This window comes from Gopherus flavomarginatus, assembly GCF_025201925.1.
Source record: "Gopherus flavomarginatus isolate rGopFla2 chromosome 13 unlocalized genomic scaffold, rGopFla2.mat.asm SUPER_13_unloc_2, whole genome shotgun sequence".
Classification (NCBI taxonomy): domain Eukaryota; kingdom Metazoa; phylum Chordata; order Testudines; family Testudinidae; genus Gopherus; species Gopherus flavomarginatus.
The window spans coordinates 3,197,912-3,222,283 of NW_026114610.1; the positions used below are offsets into that span (position 1 = coordinate 3,197,912).

The 24,372-nt window shown below is 45.4% G+C and overlaps 2 protein-coding genes and 1 long non-coding RNA gene across 6 annotated transcripts in view; 2 read left to right on the forward strand and 1 right to left on the reverse strand.

Moving 5' to 3' along the window:
- LOC127041341 (uncharacterized) overlaps window positions 1-24,372 on the forward strand; it is a 227,248-nt gene that overhangs the window by 59,516 nt on the left and 143,360 nt on the right. The window lies entirely within an intron of this gene.
- On the reverse strand, window positions 101-7,889 carry LOC127041340 (uncharacterized). Of its 2 annotated transcripts, XM_050935577.1 has the most exons (5): window positions 7,741-7,889; window positions 7,595-7,649; window positions 7,459-7,512; window positions 7,038-7,136; window positions 101-1,439 (listed from the first exon to the last, which is right to left on the reverse strand). In XM_050935577.1, exons 1-5 carry the CDS (start codon window positions 7,756-7,758, stop codon window positions 1,402-1,404), a joined length of 264 nt encoding a protein of 87 aa, XP_050791534.1. In that variant the 5' UTR covers window positions 7,759-7,889; the 3' UTR covers window positions 101-1,401. The 2 variants fall into 2 exon arrangements, with proteins under 2 accessions (XP_050791534.1, XP_050791533.1); XM_050935576.1 differs by lacking the exon at window positions 101-1,439 and having other exon boundaries at window positions 4,864-7,136; window positions 7,741-7,867.
- LOC127041346 (uncharacterized) lies at window positions 8,972-11,357 on the forward strand. Its single transcript, XR_007771630.1, has 2 exons — window positions 8,972-10,827; window positions 11,176-11,357. It is a non-coding gene; the product is annotated as an uncharacterized LOC127041346 (long non-coding RNA).

The following is a 24,372-nucleotide window of genomic DNA, read 5'->3' on the forward strand; positions in this document are numbered from 1 at the left end:
TAAAACTGGAAACCTGAGAGCGGAAATACGGTTTGCAACGGCTTTGCCCTCTACGGTTAACATGATAGTGTAGGGGGTTTTCGATAACGTGCTCGAAGTAAATCATAGAAGAAACGTTCTATTTGACTATATGTAATCATGAACACTGTGCAGCTACGAGATATTTTATCAAAGGACCCTTCTTTTTTAGATGTTTTTTCTAGCGATTTGCTTCCGAAAAGTTTTGTGTCCGGAAGACCTTTGGGGCTTATTGTTAACACCCACCCCCATAAGTTACCCGGGGAACATTGGCTGGCCCTTTATTTACCGAAACGTGGGCCCGGCGAGTTTTTTGACTCCTACGGTTTTTCCCCAGACAGTAACTTTTTCCCTAAGTCTATTATGACTTTTTTAAACCGTAACTGTGATAAGGTTGTGTTTCATCAGAGACAACTACAGGACCCCCTAGCTGTAACCTGAGGTTATCATTGTATTTTTTTTTTAAAAACAACGTAATAAGGGTTTATCTTTTGATTGTATTTTAAAATTGTACTCCGATGATTTACCAGAAAATGACCGCTTGGTGGTGCGATTTGTAAAAGGAAAAAGACCCGGCATGCCCAGACCTGTTTTAAGCATGTTTCAACATGTTCAAACATGTTTATCTTGTCGTGTGTTTAAAGAGGTGCATCAATAAAACACAATTTTTAATTTTGTTTACGTCTTTTATTTTACATTGTTAACCAGTCGATTTTTCGTTTTTTAACAGGGACGCTTTTAAAAGGGGCGGTGTTACTTGTGGCCTTGACCGGCTTTAGCCCTATTTTTAGACGCTCTAAAAATTGTTTATTGGTAACATGCCCTACGACGGTCGTAGGCACGTTTAGCTCTGCCAAGGCTTTCATAAAAACATGCCACCCTTTAGGAGTCCTCTTGTTAGCGAAAGAATAAGAGCCGGTTACCCCCCTGACTAAATCAAGCATGTGAGACCCCTCAATCGCCTTCCCCCGGTACACAAAACGGCCGTTATCAGCCCAAGAAGACACATCTTTACGTTGTTTAAGCTTATTTAACAATATTTCAGCTTTTTTTTTATAGCGAGGATTTACCCCCTCCAACACCTCCTGAATAACAAAGTCCGATACATCCCCCTGAACGTTAGGAGGTTGAAGCTCCTCTTGCTCTTGCTCTTGCTCTTGCTCAGGGGAAAAAAAAAGGTTTATTTTAGTCTTTTCCATTTCACCACACTTGGCCAATACCAGGTATCTTTGCAGGACTGCCTCGTAGAGTTTAGCCTTTTCGTAGTCGGATAAACCGGTTCTTTGAAGAATGTCTTTCATTTCTGAATCCAATTGGCGAGTGGTTGTGGTTCTGATATTTTCTTCACCGCTAGAAGCCCGCTTTATTTGTTCTAACTGGTGGCTAGGAACAAGGTACATTTTTTCGGCGTGTTCCATTATCTGTTAATTAAAAGGCTCGACAGCAGGGGGAGTGCAAAGCTTAACAAAGGGCCAATAAAGCCACCGGTTTGTTTTACAATAACCTTTTTTCTTTTTAGGGATAGCTTTTTATCGCTTAGCTTTTTAATAATTTTTCGGTTTTTTTTAAGGATGCTTATTTGTCGAGGTTTTAGAGGAATGTTTCCTTTTAAAGTGTTAAGCGCTATTTCTGAGATGGCCGCTACTAGGTCGTCAGATGCCGTACAGAGAATAGCCTTTCTTTGAGGTGGCTTGGCTTTGATAAGAAATTTTAAAAGAGCCAGGTTTTTTTTGCACACAGTAAGACATGTTTGTTCGGGTGGTGATTTTTTTTTAAATGGAGGATTAATAAAAAATAACTATTTTTATGGGTTTTTTTAAAGGTGTATGCACAGGGCCAGTCTGGGGGGAAAAGATCTGTTCTTAACCTGAGGTTTTCGGGCGTTGAAGCATTTAAATCCACCAGCAGATACCCGTAGGGGTTTTTGGTAGCGTCCTCAAAAGCCTCCAAAAAAAATTGTGTTTTACCAGGGTACATTTGCCAGGCCAAAGTGGTGACTTGTAGTTTATCGCGGGGGTTTTTAAAAAGAACCATATATTTAGTATTTAAATTAATTGTACGGCTTTTTTTTCCCTGACAAAACATATTTTGCACAATGTACATAATACTTAAGTTTTTGTGGTGTACGTATTTTGTAAAGGCTTTTTCAATTTCACCACTTTCAGAAGCAGACTCCATTAAATCATCTATAATAACCATATTCACTTTATTACTAGGAAATAAATGTTCATCATTAAAAGTATTAGGTAAACCTTCCAAAAATGTAATACAGGAAAATTTTTGCAGCAACTCTGTATACAGCGGTTGCCAACAGCTATAACACCACACAATATTTTCAGGCATACATGATAACAGTTTATGACCATTTTCTAACAACTGTTTTATAAAATATGATTTTCCAGAATTTGAGGGCCCACAAAGCAAACAGGAAAAGAGATGAACAAACTGAACGTGGTTTTTCATAATAATTAATACCCGTACGGCAAAGTTTTAAAAGCCTCCTCAAGGGCTCTTTTGTCGTAAATGACTTTTTGGGTTTTTTTTAGAGTTCTTGTTTCTATTAACCAGTGTTTTTTTACCCTTACGATTCCTGGTTGCTGTATTACGATTTCTTTTGGGTCCTCTCCCGCGGGGTAATCCCAGACGAGTTATTTTAAGCTTTCAAAATTAATTTTTTCACTGTTTCCTGAGTTAAGTGTGATTCCTTTTAATTTCATAGAGGTTTTACCGCTGGACAGTTTGTACCCGTATGTTTTAGGTCCCGCGGACACAAATTCCACAATGTGTTCATCTGGGGGTATTTCGCTAGTTAAGTCTCCTAAATAATCCCCTAGGGGTGGATTCCACTCCCCTTCTTTACTTACAAAAATTACAGAATCCGTATCATGATAAAGACACCGCTGCTGTAAACGATCTAACAAGCGGTAGAGCTCTAACCGAGCATAAGAGGTGGTAAAGCACGCTATAAACACGTTAGTGTTGCTGGAATGGGTGCAGTGTTATTTTGCGTACTTCCAAGACACTACGGCTGTATCATCATCGATAAACTCGCACGATGACACATCGTAATAAGGTACAAAAACGTACTTAAAGAGCTCGTCCGGGTCCGTTACTATACTAGTGTTAGTCAAATTTGTTCGCTGACCAAATTTTCCCCACAAGGAATTTAAAAACAGCTTTGAAATTTGTCTTTTTGCGGGGTTTACCTTAATTTTGTTTAGACGCAGACACACACCTTCTTTTTCACGGTACTCTTTAACGTACTGTTCTTTTTTAAGCTTGTCCGTACACCAGTGAGGAAACCCCGAGGCCTCTTGTTTTTGTCTTAGGTGTGTTTTAATATAGTCTGAAAACAGGGCATCTGAAGAGCGGTTAAAATGCCGGACTTCATAAATTTCAGCGATTTGTACCCTTTGTTTAAAGCCTCCACCAACTCTATTGTGCACCAAGTCCCTGTTAAAGCCCTCTCCTCCTGACTGTGCCCGCAGGGATCCTTTTGTTTTGTTTCTGCACAAAGGGCGCACAGGGGAAACATTAGTTTACCATCAACCCTGTATGGTAACACGGGAAAATACAAACCTCTTGGAGGGTACACTTTAACCTTGGCTATGCCAAAGTACTGGCCGATATCCCCAAAACCCTCATACACAATAACGGGATGTCCCACAGGGTACTGTTTAGTTTTGTTAACAAATGGGTAGAGGCTGGTAAAATCGTAGTAATGAACCTGCTCCCCGGGCTGCGGTTTGTAATAAAGGCAAATGGCGTTTGTTCTACCACTGTAAAGGGCGTCTCTAGGAACCAAAGGCTGTGGCAGCTTTTTTTCTTGTAAAAAATTTTCCACCCGGTTATCGTTTGCTAGCATGGCCTGCCACTCGTGTTCCCACACGGTCCTTACCTCAAACCCCTGGCTTTTTAAAAATTCAGCCTTAATAATGGTTCGGTTGTACAGCTGTCCGTAGGTTGCCTTAAGCAACGGGTTGTAATCATTTTCGCAATAGCAAATGGGGCACCCGTGAAAAAAACACCCGTTAAATTCAAAGGCCGTGGGTTTACCAGCTATAATGGCATAACCGTCCAAAAAATAGGACCCAGTTTGAAACTCGCCACCCTGCAAAGCGTGTTGAATGTAAATATTTTCAGTGTGGGCTACGTACATCAACCACTGAATGGCCGGCGTGGAATATCTCTTCTGCTGTTTGTGGTAATTGTCTAACGGCAAAAGCGCTATGGTTTGCGGCTTTAAAAAATTAAACCGGTACATGGCCATGCAAATCGAGGCCAATGTGAGGTGCTGAAAGGGATCTATACACTTAGTAGCCACTTCCTCATTATCCTTTCCGGGGTTTTTAACAATTTGCTTTTCGGTCATTTTTATAACTTCGTTTCTGAACCGGTCGCAAGCCTCTCGCAAAATTTCAACATCTTTTTGACAATAATAGCATAGTTCTTTTTGAAGATCAAAGCTGTTTTGGCGATTGCGCTGGTACCAGTTTAAAAATTCTTTTTTTTCTTCAGGCATCATGTAGTCTACTCCAAAGTACTCTATTTCGGGCATAGGTCCCACATAGTTTTGATTTTTAACGGTGTTAAAAAAGTGTGGAAAGTACCCCTTCGCTTCCTCAAACCCCATAGCTTTGGGTAACTTGCTAAGTTTCATGGGGAGAAAATTTAAAGAATCTATAAATTTAATGGCTAAGTTTACCACCGTCACGCAAATAAGTTTTCCCCCTTGCGTTACGGTGCTAACAGCCATTTTTTCTTTAATTAACTGCCTCAGAATAAAAGGGATAAAAGTGTATCCCTTAAAGCGCTTGTCTACAAAGGTTAAAACAAACTCGCTAATGCATTCTTCCCCCTTAAATTCCCAGCTAGTTTCTTTATTTAAATGCAAAGCATAAACATAATTTGGCACGTGTACCCCCGTTTCCTGCATACATTCAAAATCATAAAACACATAATCCTTTCCCTCTTCTGGAGACCAAATATTACGCATATAACACTCGTGACCCTCTATGTTGTCGGTTTTTTGATGGCACTGGGGACACTTTTTGCTTCTACACTGGTGATTTTTAACCATGTAGAAGCCGCATTTATCGCAAAAAATTCTGTTTTTACAATCATCTTTACCGCTGGTCGCCAAAGCGCTGTGCCTTTCTAAACAGTCGTCAGACCTGCAAAACAGCTTACAGCTGGGGCATCTTTTTTTTTCACCGGCCACTTCGAGGCACTCGGTGCTATTACACGTACGGCAGTGGTTTTTACAGGCGTGCTGGTGTTTGTGGCTATAGGGAGCATAACAGTAGTTGCACAAATACGGGGCGCCTATAAAGGCTTTAATATTTAAAATACCGTAAAAATGTTTGTTATGTAACAAAACAAAAACAGTTTGGGAACGCTGTACACCCCTAGTGGTAAAAAAACACCAATTTCCATTTTCATAATACAAAACGGTAATAGCTACCCCCAAGCGCTCTTCGAAAGAGCTCATGTCTGTCAAGCTAATCATTTTTTGGTCCGAAAACCCCAACTCCTGATGAAGGTGTTTGGCCCCCTCTAACAGCTGGGCATCTGTAAGTTTTTTATCTGATAAAAGACCCAGCACGCTACCGGCAAAACATAAGTTGTTACCCTGATTATTTAAATCAATTAAATGTTTTCTTTTTTTTTCAATAATTTTACTGTACGTAATAGTTTTTAGGGGTCTTACAGACCCAACTCCACCAAGCCTGTTTCTAATAATTGTAACAACCAGGCGTAAAGTTCCGGACCCCACAATCTCTGCATTACTTTGCAACACATTAACGATGTTATTTAAAAAATCTATGGCATTTAAATTTTCCCAAGGCCTCCGTAAAGAAAAGAGCGGGTGATTTAGCCCCGGGGCATCTAAGCGTAGCTGTACAAAATCTTCAGGACCCACCTGATTATTAATATCATCTAGCAAATTTTGAATAGCAATGTCGATGGCCGCCATGGCTTCTGTGAACCCCGTTACTCTGTCCAAATTAGCAAAACGAAATTCCTGAAAATATTCATATGCGTTAAACTCTCTTCGGGGTCTTATCCAGTGTCTTACACGCTCCAAATACACCTGTGGTTGTGTATCAGGAGCGGGGGAATCTGGACCTTCAGAAGAAGAAGAAGGGGTGGGAGGGTCTATTTCCCTTTCTTGGTTGGGGGGTTGTTTTTTTAAAATAGCTTTGGTTTTTTTTATTCTTTTTGCCAAAAGCCTTCTTAACATTTTAGATTTTTTCCATTTTTTTTCCAACCCCTTTTTACATTTTTAGGTTTCATGTGTAGTCACCCTCTTCCTTCCCCCTTTAACGCGCTTTCCACCTTTTCAATTAGTGCCCGGGTGTCTGCTATTTTTTGGTCTAAAACAACCCTTTCTTCTGGAAAATTTTGTTTTTGAAATACCTGAAGAATTAGCTTTGAAAACTTTTTATCTATTAAACGCTTTAAAGATGAACAAACACTAAACAGCTCTTTACAAGCAGCAACTGATGCGGCCAGCCCCACAGGAAGATTGTTATTTGTAGCAAGGGTTTTGCGGGTTCCGAGAGCTTGGGGGTTAACTTCTTCACCCTGCTCGAACCCACCCCTAGACACGGTTCCTTCTACAGAGTTGTTTATTTTTAAAGCTGATTGGGTCGGGGAGGCATAGGTCTGTTGAAAACGAGGGGCTTTACCGCCTCCGCCTCGCTTACCATGGTTTTTGAAAGTTGTAGAGGTAGCTTTGGGCGGTTCAAAAGCGGGGGGTCTGAGCCCCTTTCCCCCCGCCCTGAAAACGGATGCTGTTTTAGAGGTAGACTTTTTGGCCTTTTTTAATGCCGGCTGGTTTTGTTCAATAAGGGATTTAGACGTACAGGGCTGTTCAAAATCGGTGTGCTTAATACCCTTGCTTCCGACTGCAGCTGCCTCAGAAGGAAATTTTTTGCCCCTCTTTAAAGGTTGCGGGCTTTGGGCAATAAGGGATTTGGACGTGCAGGGCTGTTCAAAATCGGTGTGCTTAATACCCTTGCTTCCAACTGCAGCTGCCTCAGAGGGAAATTTCTTGGCCCCTTTAAGCGCTCTTCCCTTCAACATTTCTTCTTGAGGTATAACGCTTGATATGTCTGCCGATACACATAAAAATGTTTTTTAGCACGGGGTTTGTTTTTTTTTTTACTAACAACAACAAACATGTCCCCCAAATATATATATTTTAAAAACGTTTTTGCAATAAGGGGGCTAAAAACCGCGTTTAAGTATAATGTACAAAATAAAGCGCTCTTTTAGTTTACACCCCCCCTCCTTGGGGCTGTACAACGGCAGCTTTTGTACAGTAAAACCTTTAAGGGTTTTTTTCCCTAACAATAACAAACAAACCCCTAAAATGCACACTATTTAAAACGTCAATTTTAAAAAAAAACCACATATTTAAAAAACAGTTCACACCTTCGTCTGTAATTTCAGGAAAACCTATTGGGTGGTTTTGACTTCCATCTTGTTCTAAATTAAAAAAAATATAAATTTTTAAAACCTTTTTTTCTTAAAAATAAATTATACTTGTGTAGCATATTAATTGGCTTACCAAAATTTAAAGCTTCTAGCGCGGCATCTGGAATGGCAAGAAAAAAGTTCTCGTCCTATCTAAAAGAAAAAATGTTGGCTTTTAACTAAGCATAACGCTGTTATAATATCTTGGCGGCTCATACAAATTACAGTAAGGTTTCTTACCATGTTCTTGCTCCCCATAACGGTAGAAGTCTTGTATTAGCAATATTTCTTTAACAGCCTTGTTCAGTTTTTTGTCCCCCTATTTATAGGTTTAAACCTGCTTTTTTTAAAAAAAAAGGTTTTGCCTCCCACACCCAAAATTAATATTTAAAAAGGCGTTTCTTTAAAAAACAGGGTGTGTAAAGGGCACTTTTCTAGGAAAAAAGGCTAGTGTAGTTTTGGGGGGTGCCAAATACTTTAGCTTTAATGGCTAACAATGTTATTTTTTATAGTAAATGTGTTTAAACAGTTAATAAAAAGCCTTTGTAAATGGTAATATACCTATTTACAGCTTTGTAACCAAAAAGTTTTTAAAAACTGCAGCCTGTATTTTTTAAATTTGTTATATGGCCTTGGTTTTTAAAACAAAACTGCTAATTTAAAAATAAACCACCTTAAACTTTTACAAAACTTATTTTACATTGTTAATAAGTTAAAAAAATTAGGTATTACTTTAAAAACACATTTTAAAACGGTATATAGCTTTTGTTACAGGGTTTAAAAAAAAGCCGAAGGCTCTGGCTGTTTAGATAAGGGTGGAGGAGGGGGGAGGGGGGAGGGGGGTGGTGGTGGTTGTCTTAGTCGGTTTTTTAAAAAAGGCGGGAAGGTTTTTGGCTACAAGCTTTAGCTTTAAAACTTTAATGGTTAAAAAGCTTAGTTTTAATAGTAAGTAAGTTAGTATGCTTTTTAATACCTGATTTGGCTATGTTTTGCTTTAAAAGAAGACCTTCTTATGTTTTGTTCTTTTTATTTTTAATTTACTGACTTACAGAGGCTGTTTTTGCTAACAGCCACTCTGCTGCAAAAGCCTGCTGTTTTTACTTTAAAATGTGCTAATTTAAAAATAAACCACGTTAAACTTTTACAAAACTTATTTTACATTGTTAATAAGTTAAAAAAATTAGGTATTACTTTAAAAACACATTTTAAAACGGTATATAGCTTTTGTTACAGGGTTTAAAAAAAAGCCGAAGGCTCTCGCTGTTTAGATAAGGGCGGAGGAGGGGGGAGGGGGGAGGGAGGGGTGGTTGTCTTAGTCGGTTTTTTAAAAAAGGCGGGAAGGCTTTTGGCTACACGCTTTAGCTTTTAAACTTTAATGGTTAAAAAGCTTAGTTTTAATAGTAAGTAAGTTAGTATGCTTTTTAATACCTGATTTGGCTATGTTTTGCTTTAAAAGAAGACCTTCTTATGTTTTGTTCTTTTTATTTTTAATTTACTGACTTACAGAGGCTGTTTTTGCTAACAGCCGCTCTGCTGCAAAAGCCTGCTGTTTTTACTTTAAAATGGTTCGCGTTAGCCTAAAATTAAAAAAAAACAAACCTTTTTTTGTTACAACACGTTAGTTTTATAGCCCTAAACTGTTTTTGCACACTTACGTGTTATTAAAACACCTATGCCTAAATAAAGGCTATGGGTCTGCAGGTTTCCTTTTCATTTTTATTTGTTAAATAGTAAAAAAAAGCAATCTTTTCTCTAATCCACTAACTCACAAAAACTGCTTAGCTAACAGGCGCTTTGCTTCTTTGTCTTTCTAATTTACTGGTTTACAAAATAAGGGATATATAAACCGCATGTTACTAAAAAACCTAGGATGCTTCTGCATACTTTTTATTACAACACATACAAAAAAATTGGTTTTTTAATTCCTTTGCAAAACTTAAGGTAACTTTAACATGTGTTAAAAATGGTGTATTAGTAAAAGCTTATGGTTTTAACTTTTATAAAAACCCTTTGTAAAAGGGCTATGTGGCAAAAAAAATGCTAGGGGTCTGTCTCTTTAGATAAGAAAAAACAGTTGGGGGGGGGAAGGCAGCTGGATTACAAATATGGGGACTATAAACCGCCTGTTACTAAAAAACCTAGGGTGCTTCTGTATAATTTTTTATTACAACACATACAAAAAATTGTTTTTTCGAGTCCTTATCCTTTTGCAAAACTTAATGTAACTTTTTAAAGAGTTTGAAAAAGAAGCAGCCTTCTTCTTTCTGATTCGCTGACTCACAGAGACTGCTTTGCCATGTGTTGTTCAGCTTCTGCTAAAGGGTCTGGTTGATTAGATAAGAGCAGAGCAGGGCTCTGGTGCAGCTTCACAGTTTTTACTAAAAAATAAGCAGAGCTAGTCTAAAACCTAGGGAAAAAAACTTTTTTTTGTCACTATACATTACTTTTATAATCCTAAACTGTTTGTGCATGCTCTTTTTTTAAGAAAACACCTATACCAAAGGACTGTGCCTTCATTTTGGCATGTCTTTTACCTCTCTTTGTTGTTAAATGGGGAAAAAAACAATCTTCTTCTCTCTAATCCAGTGGTTTACAAAATAAGGGGTTTATAAACTGTTTGTTACTAAAAACCTAGGGTGCTTCTGCCTCCTCCTTTTTTATTACAACACATACAAAAGGGTTGTGTCTTAGGTTTGTCTTTTCCAGTCATTTTCCCTTTGCAAAACTTAATGTAACTGTAACTTCTGTTTGTTAAAAAGCACGAAAAAGAAGCAGCCTTCTTATCTCTGATTCACTAACTCACAGAGGCTGCTTTGCTAACAGGCGCTTTGCTTCTTTGTCTTCCTAATTTAATGGTTTACAAAATAAGAAATATATAAACCGCCTGTTACTAAAAAAACCTAGGGTGCTTCTGCATACTTTTTATTACAACACATACAAAGGGGGTGTTTTTTTTTATTCCTTTGCAAAACTTAAGGTAATTTTAACATGTGTTAAAAATGGTGTATTAGTAAAAGCTTATGGTTTTAACTTTTATAAAAACTCTTTGTAAAAGGGCTACGTGGCGGGAAAATGCTAGGGGTCTGTTTCTTTAGATAAGAAAAAAACAGTTAAAAGGGCGGGGGGAGAGAGGACGGGAGGGGGGAAAGGAAGGGGCTGGCTCTTGCTTAAACTCTTAAAACACTAGGATTGGTTGGTTCAGGAAAATGAATTCTATGACGCTGTTGTAAAACCACCTCTGATTGGGCCGATCCAAAAGCGGTGATAACAAGCTGGAGAGTGTCAGAAGCAGGAAATCTCCCTCATTCTACAGAAAGACGGGCAAAGGTAACAATTCTCTCTCTTTCTCTTTAATCCTACCCTGTGCTCTCTATCTTTGCTCTTTGCAAAGCGGACTCTCTCCTCGCTTTTCTTGTTTTGTAACCCGCCCTGATTCTGAATGCTTTTTTACCCTGTGCTTACTAAACAGACTCTGCCTGCTTCTCTCTCTGTCTCATTCTGATTACGCCACGTGCTCTCTATCTTTGCTCTTTTTAATTAATCTACACTGATATCGAATGCTTTTTTACCCCGGGCTTACCAAACAGGCTTTGCCTTGGTCAATTTTCCTTTTAAAACTCGTTTTTTCTTAACCTGCATTGGCATTAACAAGTTTTAATGTGTTTTATTTACTAGGGTTAAACCAGAAAAGCTGCCTCGTTTTACAAAAAGACTGCAAAGGTAAACATTTTTTAATTTTACCCTGAGCTTTATTGTATTTTTCTTAGCCACATTTTTATAGAGTTTTTACCCTGTGCTTACCGAACAGGCTTTCTCTTTGTCAATTTTCCTTTTAAACCTCGTTTTTTCTTAACCTACATTGGTATTGACTAGTTTAAATACGTTTTATTCACTTTTATTACACTGCTTTAGTACATTTTCTTTTAAACATAGTTTTTAATGTTTTTAAAAGCCTTTTTCTTACTACCCCTTTATAGTTTTTGGCCATGTGCTTACTTAACAGGTTTTGCTTCAGTCAATTCCCCTTTTAAACCTAGCTGTATTGTTTTTAATATTAATTAATAATATTAAAAAGCTTTTTATAACCTATGTTGGCAGTCAATAGTTTCAATCCCTTTTTTACCCAGGGCACCCCAAACAGGATTTGCCTTGGTTAATTTTTTTTAAACCTACTTTTTAAGTATTTCTTATAGTTTTTGCTTATGTCCTTACAAAACAGGTTTTGCTTCAATTAATTATCCTTTTAAACTTAGTTTATAATGTTTTTTTCTTAACCTACATTGGTATTGAATAGATTCAATGCTTTTTTATCCTGTGCTTAACAAACAGGTTTTGCCATAGTAAATTCCCTTTATAAACCTAGTTTTCAATATTATTTAACTTTTATCTTAATCCACCCTGATATTTAATACACTTCCCCTAGTCAAACACACACACACACATTTTTTCAAAATGGCCGACAGCGCCAACCAAAACGGGGTGGGAAGGCGGGACAAAAGCCCTAAAAGGGGCGTGGAAACCTGTCAAAATTGCATGGTGATGAATACTATCGAGCTTATTACTACTACTGTTGCTCCTTCAACATGATAAGTTCTCAAGCAGCATGTTTCTTACTTTGCCCATCTGTCAATTTTGATGATTATTGATGGAAATATTTTGCCATTGGGATGTGTGTTTACACAGAAACTGACATTTACCATCAAATACACAATTCTTCCAAGCCTGCCTAGTCTGCAGTTGATGGGTTTAGAGGGACACATTCACTCTTCCAGGTCCCCATTCCAGGCCTGTGCTCTCCAGGTTGTCAACTTCCCGCACTGCTGGGATCCTTCCCTCATTTCCCCCCAAACCACTGCCCCACCCCCACTTCTGGGGTCTCCTCCCTACACTGTCTAACTCCACTGCTGGCAGGATCCCTTCCTGTTCCTTTCATTTCCTGCCTCCACTCTGGGCAAAAGCTCTGCACTCTTCCCACACCAGAAGTTGAACCCAGGCCACCTGGGTGAAAACCAGGAATCCTGACCACTAGCCCATATGGGACTATTGTTGCATCTGACGAAGTGGGTATTCACCCACGACAGCTCATGCTCCAATACGTCTGTTAGTCTATAAGGTGCCACCGGATTCTTGGCTGCTATTATTACTACAACTCAGGCCTTGGCTACACTGGAGAGTTACAGTGCAGGTGGTGGCTTTACAGTGCTGTAACTTACTCCCCGTCCACACTGGCAAGGCACATACAGCGCTGTATCTCCCTGGCTACAGTGCTGCATGTGCTCCACCTCGACAAGAGGAATAAAGAGAACAGAGCTGGTGATGCAGCGCTGGGGTGCCAGTGTAAACAGTGATTAATCTTACTACGCTGTCACTGACCTCCAGAACCTTCCCATAATGCTTTAAGTAGAGATAACGCTCTTTGTTTTGGTGTTATGCCTCTGTTTGTTTTGTTGTGAGCTCAAGGCTCCCGGAGCTGCTTATCTAAAAACCAAACACAGTTACTGTTTGCAGTGAATGAGCAGAGGCAGGGGGATCCCTTTGGAACACCCACAGCTGGTGTTTGCTTGAGGAGAGAAGCAGCCGGGTGGGCACGGAGGGTGGTCTGTTTTGGATCTGCAGCTTATCTGGTCTGTGAGGAAAAAAACAAAGGCGTCTATTTGCATTTAGTGAATGAGAGAGGGATGGGGGAGGAGGCTTGAACTTGCCAGGCAGGGAGCTGACACAGTGTCAGCTCCAAAAATCCACTCGCTCTGTCTCCCCCACGCTCCGTGTCACACTCCACCCCACCCTCCTCTTTTGAAAAGCACATTGCAGCCACTTGAATGCTGGGATAGCTGCCCATAATGCACCACTCCCAACAGCGCTGCAAATGTGGCCATGACAGAGTGCTGGTAGCTGTCAGTGTGTCCACACTGCAGCGCTTTCCCTAAACAGCTGTAGGAAGACAGCTTTAACTCCCAGCGCTGGACAGCTGCAAGTGTAGCCAAACCCTCTCTAAGCCGACCCCTTATGAGAACAGCAGGGACTAGCATGACTAGATGTCCCGATTTTGGGGTCTTTTTCTTATATAGGTGCCTATTAACCCCACCCCCATCCCAATTTTTCACATTTGCTGTCGGATCACCCTAGCAGGGGTTGCACACAGGGCTGCATTAACCTTCAGGTGCTGAGGTTCCCCTCTCTCCATTCCCAGAGCCTGTGTTCAGGAAACAGACATCAGGGCTCCCAGGTGCTGCACAGACCATGACTGAGATAAGACCCCATATTATGCAAGGTGCTGTACAAACCCTGGCCAACACTGAGACACCCAGGAGGTTCCCCTCAATTTCCCTGAGCCTCTGCTGCCCAACTTCTTCTGAATCCCTCTGGCTCACCCCCCCCCACACACAAAAAACATACCTTTCCAAACAGTCCTTCTTTCCTTGCCCCCTGATTCTGGTTTCACACCCTGGGACCATCTCCTCTCTTTGTCTCTCCCCCTCCAGGTGAAGCAGAGATGGAGGCAACTTCAGCCACTGGAGTCAGCCTCAGTGAGCACTGCAGGCAGCCCCGGGGGAGGGGGGGTGTTCGCAGACACAGGAAGGGAGCAGGGGGTGCTGGGAAGAAGGCGGCAGGAGAACAAAGCTCAGAGACCCAACATGGGGAAATTCCAGGGGGCGGGGTTATGACACATCCCAGGTGCGGGCAGCTCCTGGGGCCGGGGCTCTGGCTCAGCTCGGGGGCGGGCCAGCTCCTCGGGGCGGGGCTCCAGCACAGAGCAGGGGCGGAGCAGCTCCTGGGGGCGGGGCTCTGGCACAGCCCATGGGCAGGGCAGCTCCTCGGGGCGGGACTCCAGCACAAAGCAGGGGCGGGGCAGCTCCTGGGGGCGTTGCTCCGGCACAGAGTGGGGGCGGAGCAGCTCCTGGGGGCGGGGCTCTGGCACAGCCCATGGGCAGGACAGCTCCTGGGGGCGGGGCTCTGGCACAGTCCATGGGCAGGGCAGCTCCTGGGGGTGGGGCTCTGGCACAGCCAGGGGGCGGGGGAGCTCCTTGGGGCGGGGCTCTGGCACAGCCCATGCGCAGGGCAGCTCCTGAGGGTGGGGCTCTGGCACAGCCCGGGGACGGGGAGCTCCTCGGGGCGGGGCTCTGGTACAGCCCATGGGCAGGGCAGCTCCTGGGGGTGGGGCTCTGGCACAGCCCGGGGGGGGGGATCTCCTGGGGACGGGGCTCTGGCACAGCGCATGGGCAGGGCAGCTCCTGGGGGCGGGGCTCTGGCTCAGTTCAGGGGCGGGGCAGCTCCTGGGGGTGGGGCGGTGGCACAGTCCGGGGGCGGGGCAGCTCCTGGTGGCAGGGCTCTGGCACATTGTGACGAGGAGCAAGGGCTGAACAGCTGCTTCCTGGTTCTCCACGTGCTGCCAGCAGCGCTGGAGCTGCCCGAGCCGGAGCGGAGCCGCTGTTCTCAGCTGCAGCCAGGATCTGCTCCCGGCCCCGCTGAGATCCAAGTGGGGACAGAAACTGGGGCCCGGGGGTTCCCCTTGGTGTGGCTGGCGGGGGCGGGAGGGGAGAAGCAGGAGCTGCAGGCGGGGGAAGGGCGGTGGGACATTGTGACCCGGAGCCCCTGGGGAATGAGAGGCGCTGGGGGGCAGGAAAGTGACTCTGCCCCAGGGAGCCTGGGAGAAGCCTTGAAGGCGCCTCGGTCCCAGTGGAGCTGCAGGAGGATTCGCCCGCCCGCCCTGCTGGGATGGGGGGGGGCCGGGGCCCGGCCGTCGTGTGGGGGGGAGAGGCGGACCCCGGGCCAGGCGGGGGGGGCGGTGTATTAAATCCCTCCCCATAGCAATGTGCTATTCCCGGGCACTGCACATTCAAAGTAGCAGCCACTGAATCCGCTGCCTTTCCCCCTGCCCGGACCAGCCGTAACGTTCTGCCGGGCACTGGGGGCAGGGCTGAAGCGGGGCAGGGGAGTAACAGGGAGCGTGGGAGGGGCGGGCGCATAGCAGGAAATTGATGGGCGGGGGGGATTAGGCAGCTGGAGGCAGGGTTCGTGCGGGGCTAAAGGGCACAATCCGGGCTGGGTGGAGGAGCAGGAGTTGAGCTCAGGGGGAGGCGCTGGCAGAGCCCCCCCCTTTGGTGTGAGGGCGGAGGTGTCGAGGGGTGAGGAGAAGCTGGAGTTGCAGGGGGGGGAGGTCACTGGGGTGGGGGGGATAGATCTGTCTCTGTGCAGCCAGGACATTCCCGGAGTGGGAGGGAGGTGATTTAACTGGATCCTGTCCCTGTTTTTGCCACTTCCTCCCACACACACATTCTCTCAAGATTTCCCCTTTTCTCTCTCATTATCACACGTGACTATAAAATCCAGGGAGATTCTCCTCCCCTCCCCCAATGATCAGCTCTCTAATTGCCTCTGATTTTCCCTTTTCCCTCCATACTTCTCAAATGTCAATTTAAAATCTCTCCAATGAGGGGTGGATTTTCCCACCCATTTTATCTGCAGCGATTTGTCCTTGTTTGGGTGGGAAATTGTTGCCCTGGGTCATTCCCCAGAACATGGCTCCCACTGGAGTGGGATGGGATGAGGTTCCCGTTCTCTGCCAAGGCAGGGAAGGGAAGGGAAGAGCACATCCCACATGGAGACTGCCCAGACCCCATTTCCCAAATCCCCTGCGGCCCCCCTTCCATTGTCCAGGGAGCCTTCCAGCTCCCCCCCGCCCTTAAATCAACTCCTCAAAGGGCTCTGAGCTGCTCACGTGAATGGTTGCCCCGTGGCCGGGGGGGACCATCACATTCTGTTTATGTATTGGACAGTCATATAAAATCCAGTCCAACAGTCCCCCGTTTCCAATAGTTATTTAATAGCAACATCAAATCCCCTCCGATCTTGGTGGTTTTCTCTCTTGTTATCAAATGTCGTTTGTGACAGGGTTCTCTCTGCGTGTCTCAAAGATTGCTATAAAATACCCCAAACATTTGCCCCACTTCTCTCTAGTTGTTTTATTTCTAATTGAATATGATGGGTTGTTTCCCAATGTGCTAAGATGCAGCCGCCTCTGGGGTGGATCCATGGTGGCCATTATTTGCTAGTGACAGCCCGTGGATCTTTCTTGCCCTCCAGGCCTTCCATTCTCCTGTTAAAGAAGCACTCCCCAGGCTCCCTCTGCCTGTGTGACTGGCCAGCAGGAGGTGGTGTTAACTTTCTAGCCACTTCTCACACTCTGTGAGGTAACACTTGCAGGGGCAGGGAAGGTGTCTGTGTGCGGAGATTGCAGCTGAAGGGGCATTGTGGTAGGGGGAGGCCTCTGGGTGGCTGGGCAGGGGGTACCCTAGTCAGGTTGGTGGGTTGTGGACGTTTGTGGTTTTCGGGGTTGGTGGTTCTGATGTGCCCATCCCTGAGGCTATGGGTCCTGGAGGTGGGTATCGCTGGGGGCCTGGTGGCGGCAGAACAGTGGGGGTGGGTGTCTCTTGGGGAGGCGGGACAGAGGGTTAGAGGGAGCCTGGTTCTGTGCCAGGGGCTCTGTCTGTGCTTCCCCCGATGGTTCCTGGCTTTGTTGCCATGCCCAGTGCACAAAGCTGAGGGAGGGGAACCCTGGCACTAGGTGAGGGCATGCCAGGGAAGCAGAGTGATGGGTCGCACTGTAAAGCATCAGGGGGTCACACTGGGCAGAGGAGGGGGTCCCAGGCAAATGTCAGGGTAGATCGTTCTGGAGGGTGGGGAAGTTCCTAGGCAGGCAGTGAGGGACTGAGTTCCCAGTGGGTGGGGGGGGGGGTCCCTTGAGGGGGTCCCTGGCTGCTGGGGGCTCTTGGTGGGGGGAACCCTTTGGGATTCCCAACCTGGCAATCATGGTGTGGTGGGGGTTCTCTGGCCGGTGGGACTTTGAGGGGTATCTGGGGTCCCTGGCCAGGGACTCTGGGGGCTGCGTCCCAGGGAATATCTGATGGGATCTTGGCTGGGGGGTGTCTGGGGCCCCTGGCAGGGGGGTCTGGGTTCTGGGTACTAGGGGGTGTCTGGGGGCTGCTGCTAACCATGATCCTTCTCTCTGGTCAACTTGTACCAGACTTCTGGCTCCTAGTCACCAGGTCACCAAGTCCATTCCCCAGTCATGTGCCCTGTCACTGTGATAACTTTCTGTCCACTTAGCAAACACTGTTAGTGTGAAATCACAGAATTTACTTTTCTCCTCTTTTGAAAACTGCAGGAACTTTCGGTTCCATTTGGAAAATTTTTGCCCCCAGTCCTTGTCCTAGATCTGCGGGGGTGAGGGAGGTGGGAAGGGAGTCAGCACTGCCACACGATGGTCTTTTCCACAGCGTTCTGAACTCATTCTTTCTGAAATCTGGTGTAATTGAGACCGTTGTTAGTCCAGAGTCACTGTATGGAAAGACAAGGAGTGATTCCAGATGGACAGTGGGTCAAATGAGATCAGCCATTCTCCCTGTGAGGAGGGACTCCCATTAGCTGCTCTCCCCAGAGAGCTAAAGGAGGGAAGCTGCTCATACACTCTGTCCCTCTCTGCTCAGGATATTGGGGTTCAGCTTCCTGGGTCAGATGCTGCAGCCTCCATTGTGATCTGGGAGACCAGACTTGGCAGCTGCTGCTCCCCCAGTGGGGCTCTGTGCTGGGAAGTGACCTTAATTAAAGCTTCTTCTCTGCCCGGCCCAGGGGATGACTTTCTGCAGCTGGTCCTAGCCCCCTAGGGCAGTTCTGGGCCCTGTTACTACTAAATTCTGAGCCAGAGTCTCCAGGTAACTGAAAGACCTCAGGGAATGTCCTAGGGTCTGGCAAGAAAGTGACTCTGCACAAACAACACCACCTCATTTCTCCTCCCATTAGCGGTTGCCAGGAGGAAATCCAGCCATGGGAGAGCAAAGCCCCCAGGAATGGGACTGTCCCAGCCAGAGGGGCAGGGAGAGAGGACAGGGGAAGGAGAGACTGAAAGGAGCAGTGGGAGAAATGAATGTGGGGGAGAGATTTCCAGCTCTCTAGTCACCCAGACGCATGTATTGCTGCATCCTGGGGCAGAACCACTTTCCAGTGAACAAAACAAGGATCAGCAGAGCAAAAGCCAGTTCCTGACTCCATATTCCCCCTGCTGGGGTGTGGCTGCCGTGGGGTCAGTGTCTGAGGGAATCCCCCACAGTGACTCCTTTGGTTCTGCTCTTTTCTAGCCTTGTGTTCAGAGAAGGGGTGAGGGGAGAGAGAAGGGAGGTTAAAAATGTGTCTGTGGACTTAGCCTGGCAGGAGGGACCAGGTCTAAATTGTAATAAACAGATTGAGCATTTCCCAGCATGACAGAATCTAGGGTGTCTGTCTGCAGGGAAAGGGCCTGGGGGAATTGTGATGTGAAATTAAGTAAAACCGGTTCTGAAACGCCCACAACTGCCCTTCTCCCCCAGACAGGCTGCAGAATGTTTTGCTCCAGCTCATCCGAGCCTGGCGTGGGACAGGGAAGAGAAATGGCTGCAGTGGAGTCAGTCCAGGTAGAGATTATCGCGGGATTGCTGGTGGGTTCCTGCTGGAGGAAAGGGAGAGCAAATACACCAGAGGTGGGAAGGTTTGCAGAGTCTGGTTTGGAGGTTGGAGCGGGGCAGGAAATTCACAGCGTGGGGAAAGGAGGAGGCCAGGGTGTGGCAGACCTGCTGGGAGTTCTTTACTAAGTGGCCTAGATTCTAGGAACAGACCCAGGAGGTTTGGAGGTGGAAATGCCCTAATTTGTGAAGAGAGAAAATAACCCACCTACATGGAGCTAGTCAAACTGACCAGACTCCTAGTGCTGGAGCCTGACCTCATTAACCATCAGCTGCTGTGAGATATAAAGGGGACACCCATGAGTCAGGCTTATTGGAGCTGCCTCTCCCTTCATATCCCGCTCCTCACAATGAGGAGGGTGTTGGGCATCCTACCAGCGAGCTCTCCCTGGACCCTGCTAGGGGCTCCATCTCCTGTATCAGTCAGTGGCTAGTAGGGGGGTGATGGATATGCTGGGAGAGATAAGGGGCTCTCTCTTCATCCCCTCACTCTGGCATTTGCTGGATACTTTGAGCCAGGTCGAGGTGGGACTCTCCTGACTATGATCCACCCAGAGCTTCCATTTGATTCACTCTTCTCTGCCACAAATAGTGGGGCTGTGAGTGGGGCAGCAAGTCCTTAGTGTTGGACTCTTACTCTTTCAGGGGCTGGTGACCTTCAAGGAGATGGCTATGTATTTCACCAGGGAAGAGTGTTCTCTGCTGGACCCCACTCAGAGAGCCCTCTACTGGGATGTCATGCAGGAGAACTATGAGACTGTGACCTCGCTGGGTAAGGGTTCCTGTCCCTTCTGTTCTTGGAAGGGGAAATGAAGAGTGAAGGTTCACGCCACCCCCACAATGCCATCTGTACCCTGTCCTGTTTCAGTATCACCCCAATAGGCCAGTGACACACATAATACCAGAGACCCTCCTCTGCTGCAGAACACTTTGGGAACAGAGCACAGGAGCCGTATTGCACAGTGTCAAATATCTCCTGTTTGCTCAAGTGAAACTGGGGGTTAGGTCTGGCATAACTGTCCCATACCCCTAATCATTTTTGTTGCCCTTTTCTGAACCTTTTCCAATTCCAATATATCTATTTTTGAGATGGGGTGACATGTGCATGCAGTATTCAAGATGTTGGTGTATCATGGATTTATTTGCTGCTTTTTCAAATATGATCTATGAGATATTCTGTCATATCTATCACTTTCTTAATTATTTCCTACATTGTTCACTTTTTTTCCACTGCTGCTGCACATTGAGTGGATGTTTTCAGAGAACTATCCACAGTGACTCCAAGATCCATCTCTTGAGTGGAAACAACTAATTTAGACCCCATCATTTTGTATGTATAGTTGGGATTGTGTTTTCCAATGGGCTGCACTATGTGCTATCCTGTCATCTAGTACTGCTGAGATCCTGGATTCAGTAATATCCCTGCCCTTCCTGTTCCCTTTCTCCACCGAACCCCGCCAGCCCATGCTTCCTGTTCCCAGCTTCCCCAGGATTCTCGCACTGTCTCTGAACCTCTCTGTCAGCAAGAAGCAGTGCCAGGGACACTTGCCCTCTGTCTGGAGTCTTCGATTTCTGGGACATGGATTTACTTTCTCTGTGTTGTAAGAGGCTCTGTCATAATGAGTGTCTGTGATGTTACCCAGAGTACAATCTGGACTGTTAAATAGCTGTCCCCTCAGTCCTCCAGCATGGGGTGCCTTTTCCACTGTTTTCCCTCGAGAACAGCCCCTCTTGGCCAATTAACACACAGTCTCCAGCATGTAACTCACTCCCAGCTACACAGTATTGAGTGCTGCTAGACAGCCACTCATGAATTACACCTCAGGAGAAAACCAGCAAATTCTCAAGTGCCCAACTTTCCCCCAGAAATGTGCATCTTGCACTGTTCGGCACGCTACTGAACGACCCAAGCTCATATGAAGTCTGTCATTTCATCAGCGGAAAATGACATGCACCAGCTTGTTATCCCAAACAGAGTTTCCAACACACTTCAATCCACACATACTGGTTAGATGAACAATAAACCAAGATTGTTAACTACCAAAAACTAAAACTAGGCCCAGTCCATGAAAGGGGCACTCCCAGGAGAGACTGTATAAAGGCTGGAACATGAAACACCTTTGTAAACCTGAGACAGCTGCCTTGGGGACAATGACAGGGAGAATCCCCCAAAGTGACTCCTTTGTTTCTGCTCTTCTCTGGCCTCCGATTGTTCCTTCCAACGTGGAGTACTTTGCACTTGTCTCTACTGAATTTCATCCTATTTACTTCAGATCATTTCTCCCGTTTGTCCAGATCATTTTGAATTTTAATCCAATCCTCCAAAGCACTTACAACCCCTCCCAGCTTGGTGTTGTCCGCAAACTTGATATGTGTAAGAGAGAGACTGTTACTGGGAGGGTTTCCCCATGTGTCAGAGGGTTACACCCTGGTGGAAGGGATCTAGGCCTGTACTGGAATAAGGTCACTCTGTGCTTCACAGTGTGCTAGAACCTAGAATGTGCATTAGCAGGGGAAAGGCTGGGGGGAATCGGCTTGGGGAATGGACAAAAGCCTAGTCTGAATTCTCACACCTTGCCCTTTTCACCCCGGCAGGCCAGAGAATAACATCCATGTTTCGCTGCAGATCATCTCGTCCTCCCAGGGGCAAGGAAATGGCTGCAATGGAGCTGGCTCAGGTAAGAGATTATCAGGGCGGCGGGCTCTGCTTGGAGGTTGAGGAGCAGTAAATGCATAAGAGGGTGGGAATTGCTAGAGGTGGTGGGAAGCAGGAAATATCTCGGGTGGAGAAAGGGAGGGGACAGCATGCGACAAACCTGCTGAGACTTGTGTAGTGTAGGGCGTGATGGGTTGTCACCTCCAGGAGGCAGTTTGTGGAGCTTCTGGGAACTGCTGTGTCCTCTAACCCTCACGCTGGGCTGGCCCTTCTCACACTGCTTTGCTGGAGATTTCGCCAGCCTCTCCAGGGCCTGTTATCACCCAACACAACAGCAGGTGGCGCCATGCAGCCAACTAAGCTACCTGAGTGCGTTACCTAAGCCACTCAAGGACAGATAGAAGACAAGAGCCAATTTCCCACTCCCCAACCTTGCACACTTGCTGTAGTATAAATCCAGAATGATACCATCTTATAGTGCACAGGGATCTCTATAATGCAAGCTCATTAATGTAGTTCCCCTTCCCCTCGATATGGGACAGATGTGCACAACAAGCTGAGATTTTCCCCAGACACTTCACTCAAAATACGCTGGTTAAGATAAAGCATCAAACAAGTTTATTAACTGCAGAAAGATAGATTAAGTGATTATAAGTGATAACAAACAGATCAAAGCAGATTATTTAGCAAATAACCAAAACTCAGACTAAGCCTAACATACTAGATGGATAGAATTTGAATTAGCAATTTCTCACCCTGACTGATGGTACAAGAAGTCCCCCAAGTTTCCATACACAAGCTAGAAATCTCTTGATCCTGGGAGCAGCACTTCCCCCACATCCTGTTTTTGTTTCTCAGGTGTTTCCAGAAGTTCTCTTGTGTGGAGAATGAGGGCAAAGAGATGATGTCACACCCCACCTTATGTAGCTTTTCCATATGGTGGGAACCTTTTGTTCCAAACTCAGTTCCTAGTCCAGTTTGTGGAAAAATACAGGTACTAAAATGGAGTTTAGTGTCATGTGGTCTGGTCACAGGCCCTGCTGAGTCATAGTAGCCATGACTCATAGGCCTGGCTGAAACATTCACAGGAAGGCTAAGCTCTTCCACAGTCCATTGTCTTTGTTGAGCCATCAGCACTGTCTGGCTTCTTCATTGTTGTACCTGAAAGGCTCATTGTGGGTGTTACCCAGAGTAAGCACATTTGAAATACAGATACAGAGTCAATATCCATAACTTCAGATACGAACATGATATGTGCACACAAATAGGATAATCATATTCATGCAAATCAGAACTTTTCCAGTGACACCACACATGATGCATCTTCTACAAAATAGATCATAATTATGTCCTAATCATATTATAATCATACCACTATGATGAATATGGGGGTGTAGTGTCAGATAGGTCCTAATTTCAAGGCACAGGAGTTGGAATGGAACTTCCTCTCTTTGTGGAACAGGAAATAACCCTCCAGCCAGGGCTGGGACAACTTCCCAGACTCTCAGTGATGGAGCCTGAATCTACTGACATTTCATTAATTACCACCAACCCCAATCTTTGTGGCAACTGTAAACTTTATCAGTGATGATTTTGTACTCTCTTCTAAGTCATGGATAAGAATGTTAAATAGCACAGGGCCAAGAACCAATCCCTGCAGGAACCTGCTAGAAAGAAATCCACTCGATCATGGTTCCCCATTTACTATCAGAGTTTTTAATCTATTTAATGTATGCCGTGTTTATTTTGTATCATTCTAGTTTTTTTAGTAAAAATATTGTGCTAATCAAGTCATGTCCCTTACGGAAGTTTAGGTATATTACATCAATACTATTAGCTGCAACCAAACTTTTGATCTCATCCAATAAGGATATCCCGTTAGTTTGATAGGCTCTATTTTCTCTAAACCTTTGTTAATGGGCACTACAATTCTGACCTTCTAACTTCTATTCTTTATGATTGACTTCCCCTTTCTTCCATATATTTTATTTGGAGAGTGCTTGGATTCCTACCAGGGAGCCACTATCAGGGTCCAGAGACAGCCCCATCTCCTATATTAAGCTCTGGCTAGTAGCTATGTGATAAATGTGAAGACCCTGCTTCTGTCTGTCAGATGGGAGACACAAAGGTTCTCTCTTTCTACCCTCTGATGCCTCCTGGCTGCTGTAAGCAAGGTGGGGTGGGACTCTGTTAACATGTGCCTCCCGGAGCTTCCATTTCCCTGGTGCTGCTGTTCCGTGAATAGTGGGGTTGTGAGTGGGTCAGCAGGTACTGAGTATTGGACTCCTGCTCTTTCAGGGGCCGGTGACCTTCGAGGAGGTGGCTGTGTATTTCTCCAGGGAAGAGGGGACTCTGCTGGACCCCACTCAGAGAGCCCTCTACAGAGATGTCATGCAGGGGAACTATGAGACGATGGTCTTGCTGGGTAAGGATTCCTGTCCCTTCTGTTCTTGGAAGGGGAAATGAAGAGTGAAGGTTCATGCCACCCCCACAATGCCATCTGTACCCTGTCCTGTTTCAGCATCACCCCAATAGGCCAGTAACATACATACTACCAGAGACCCTCCTCTGCTGCAGAACACTTTTGGAACAGAGCACAGGAGCAGCATCACACAATGTCAAATATCTCCTCTTTACTCAAGTAAAACTGGGGTTAGGTCCAGCATAATGAACAGAAGCTTCCTACCCCCAGCCTTCTCTCAAACCCTGAGCCTTCTCTAC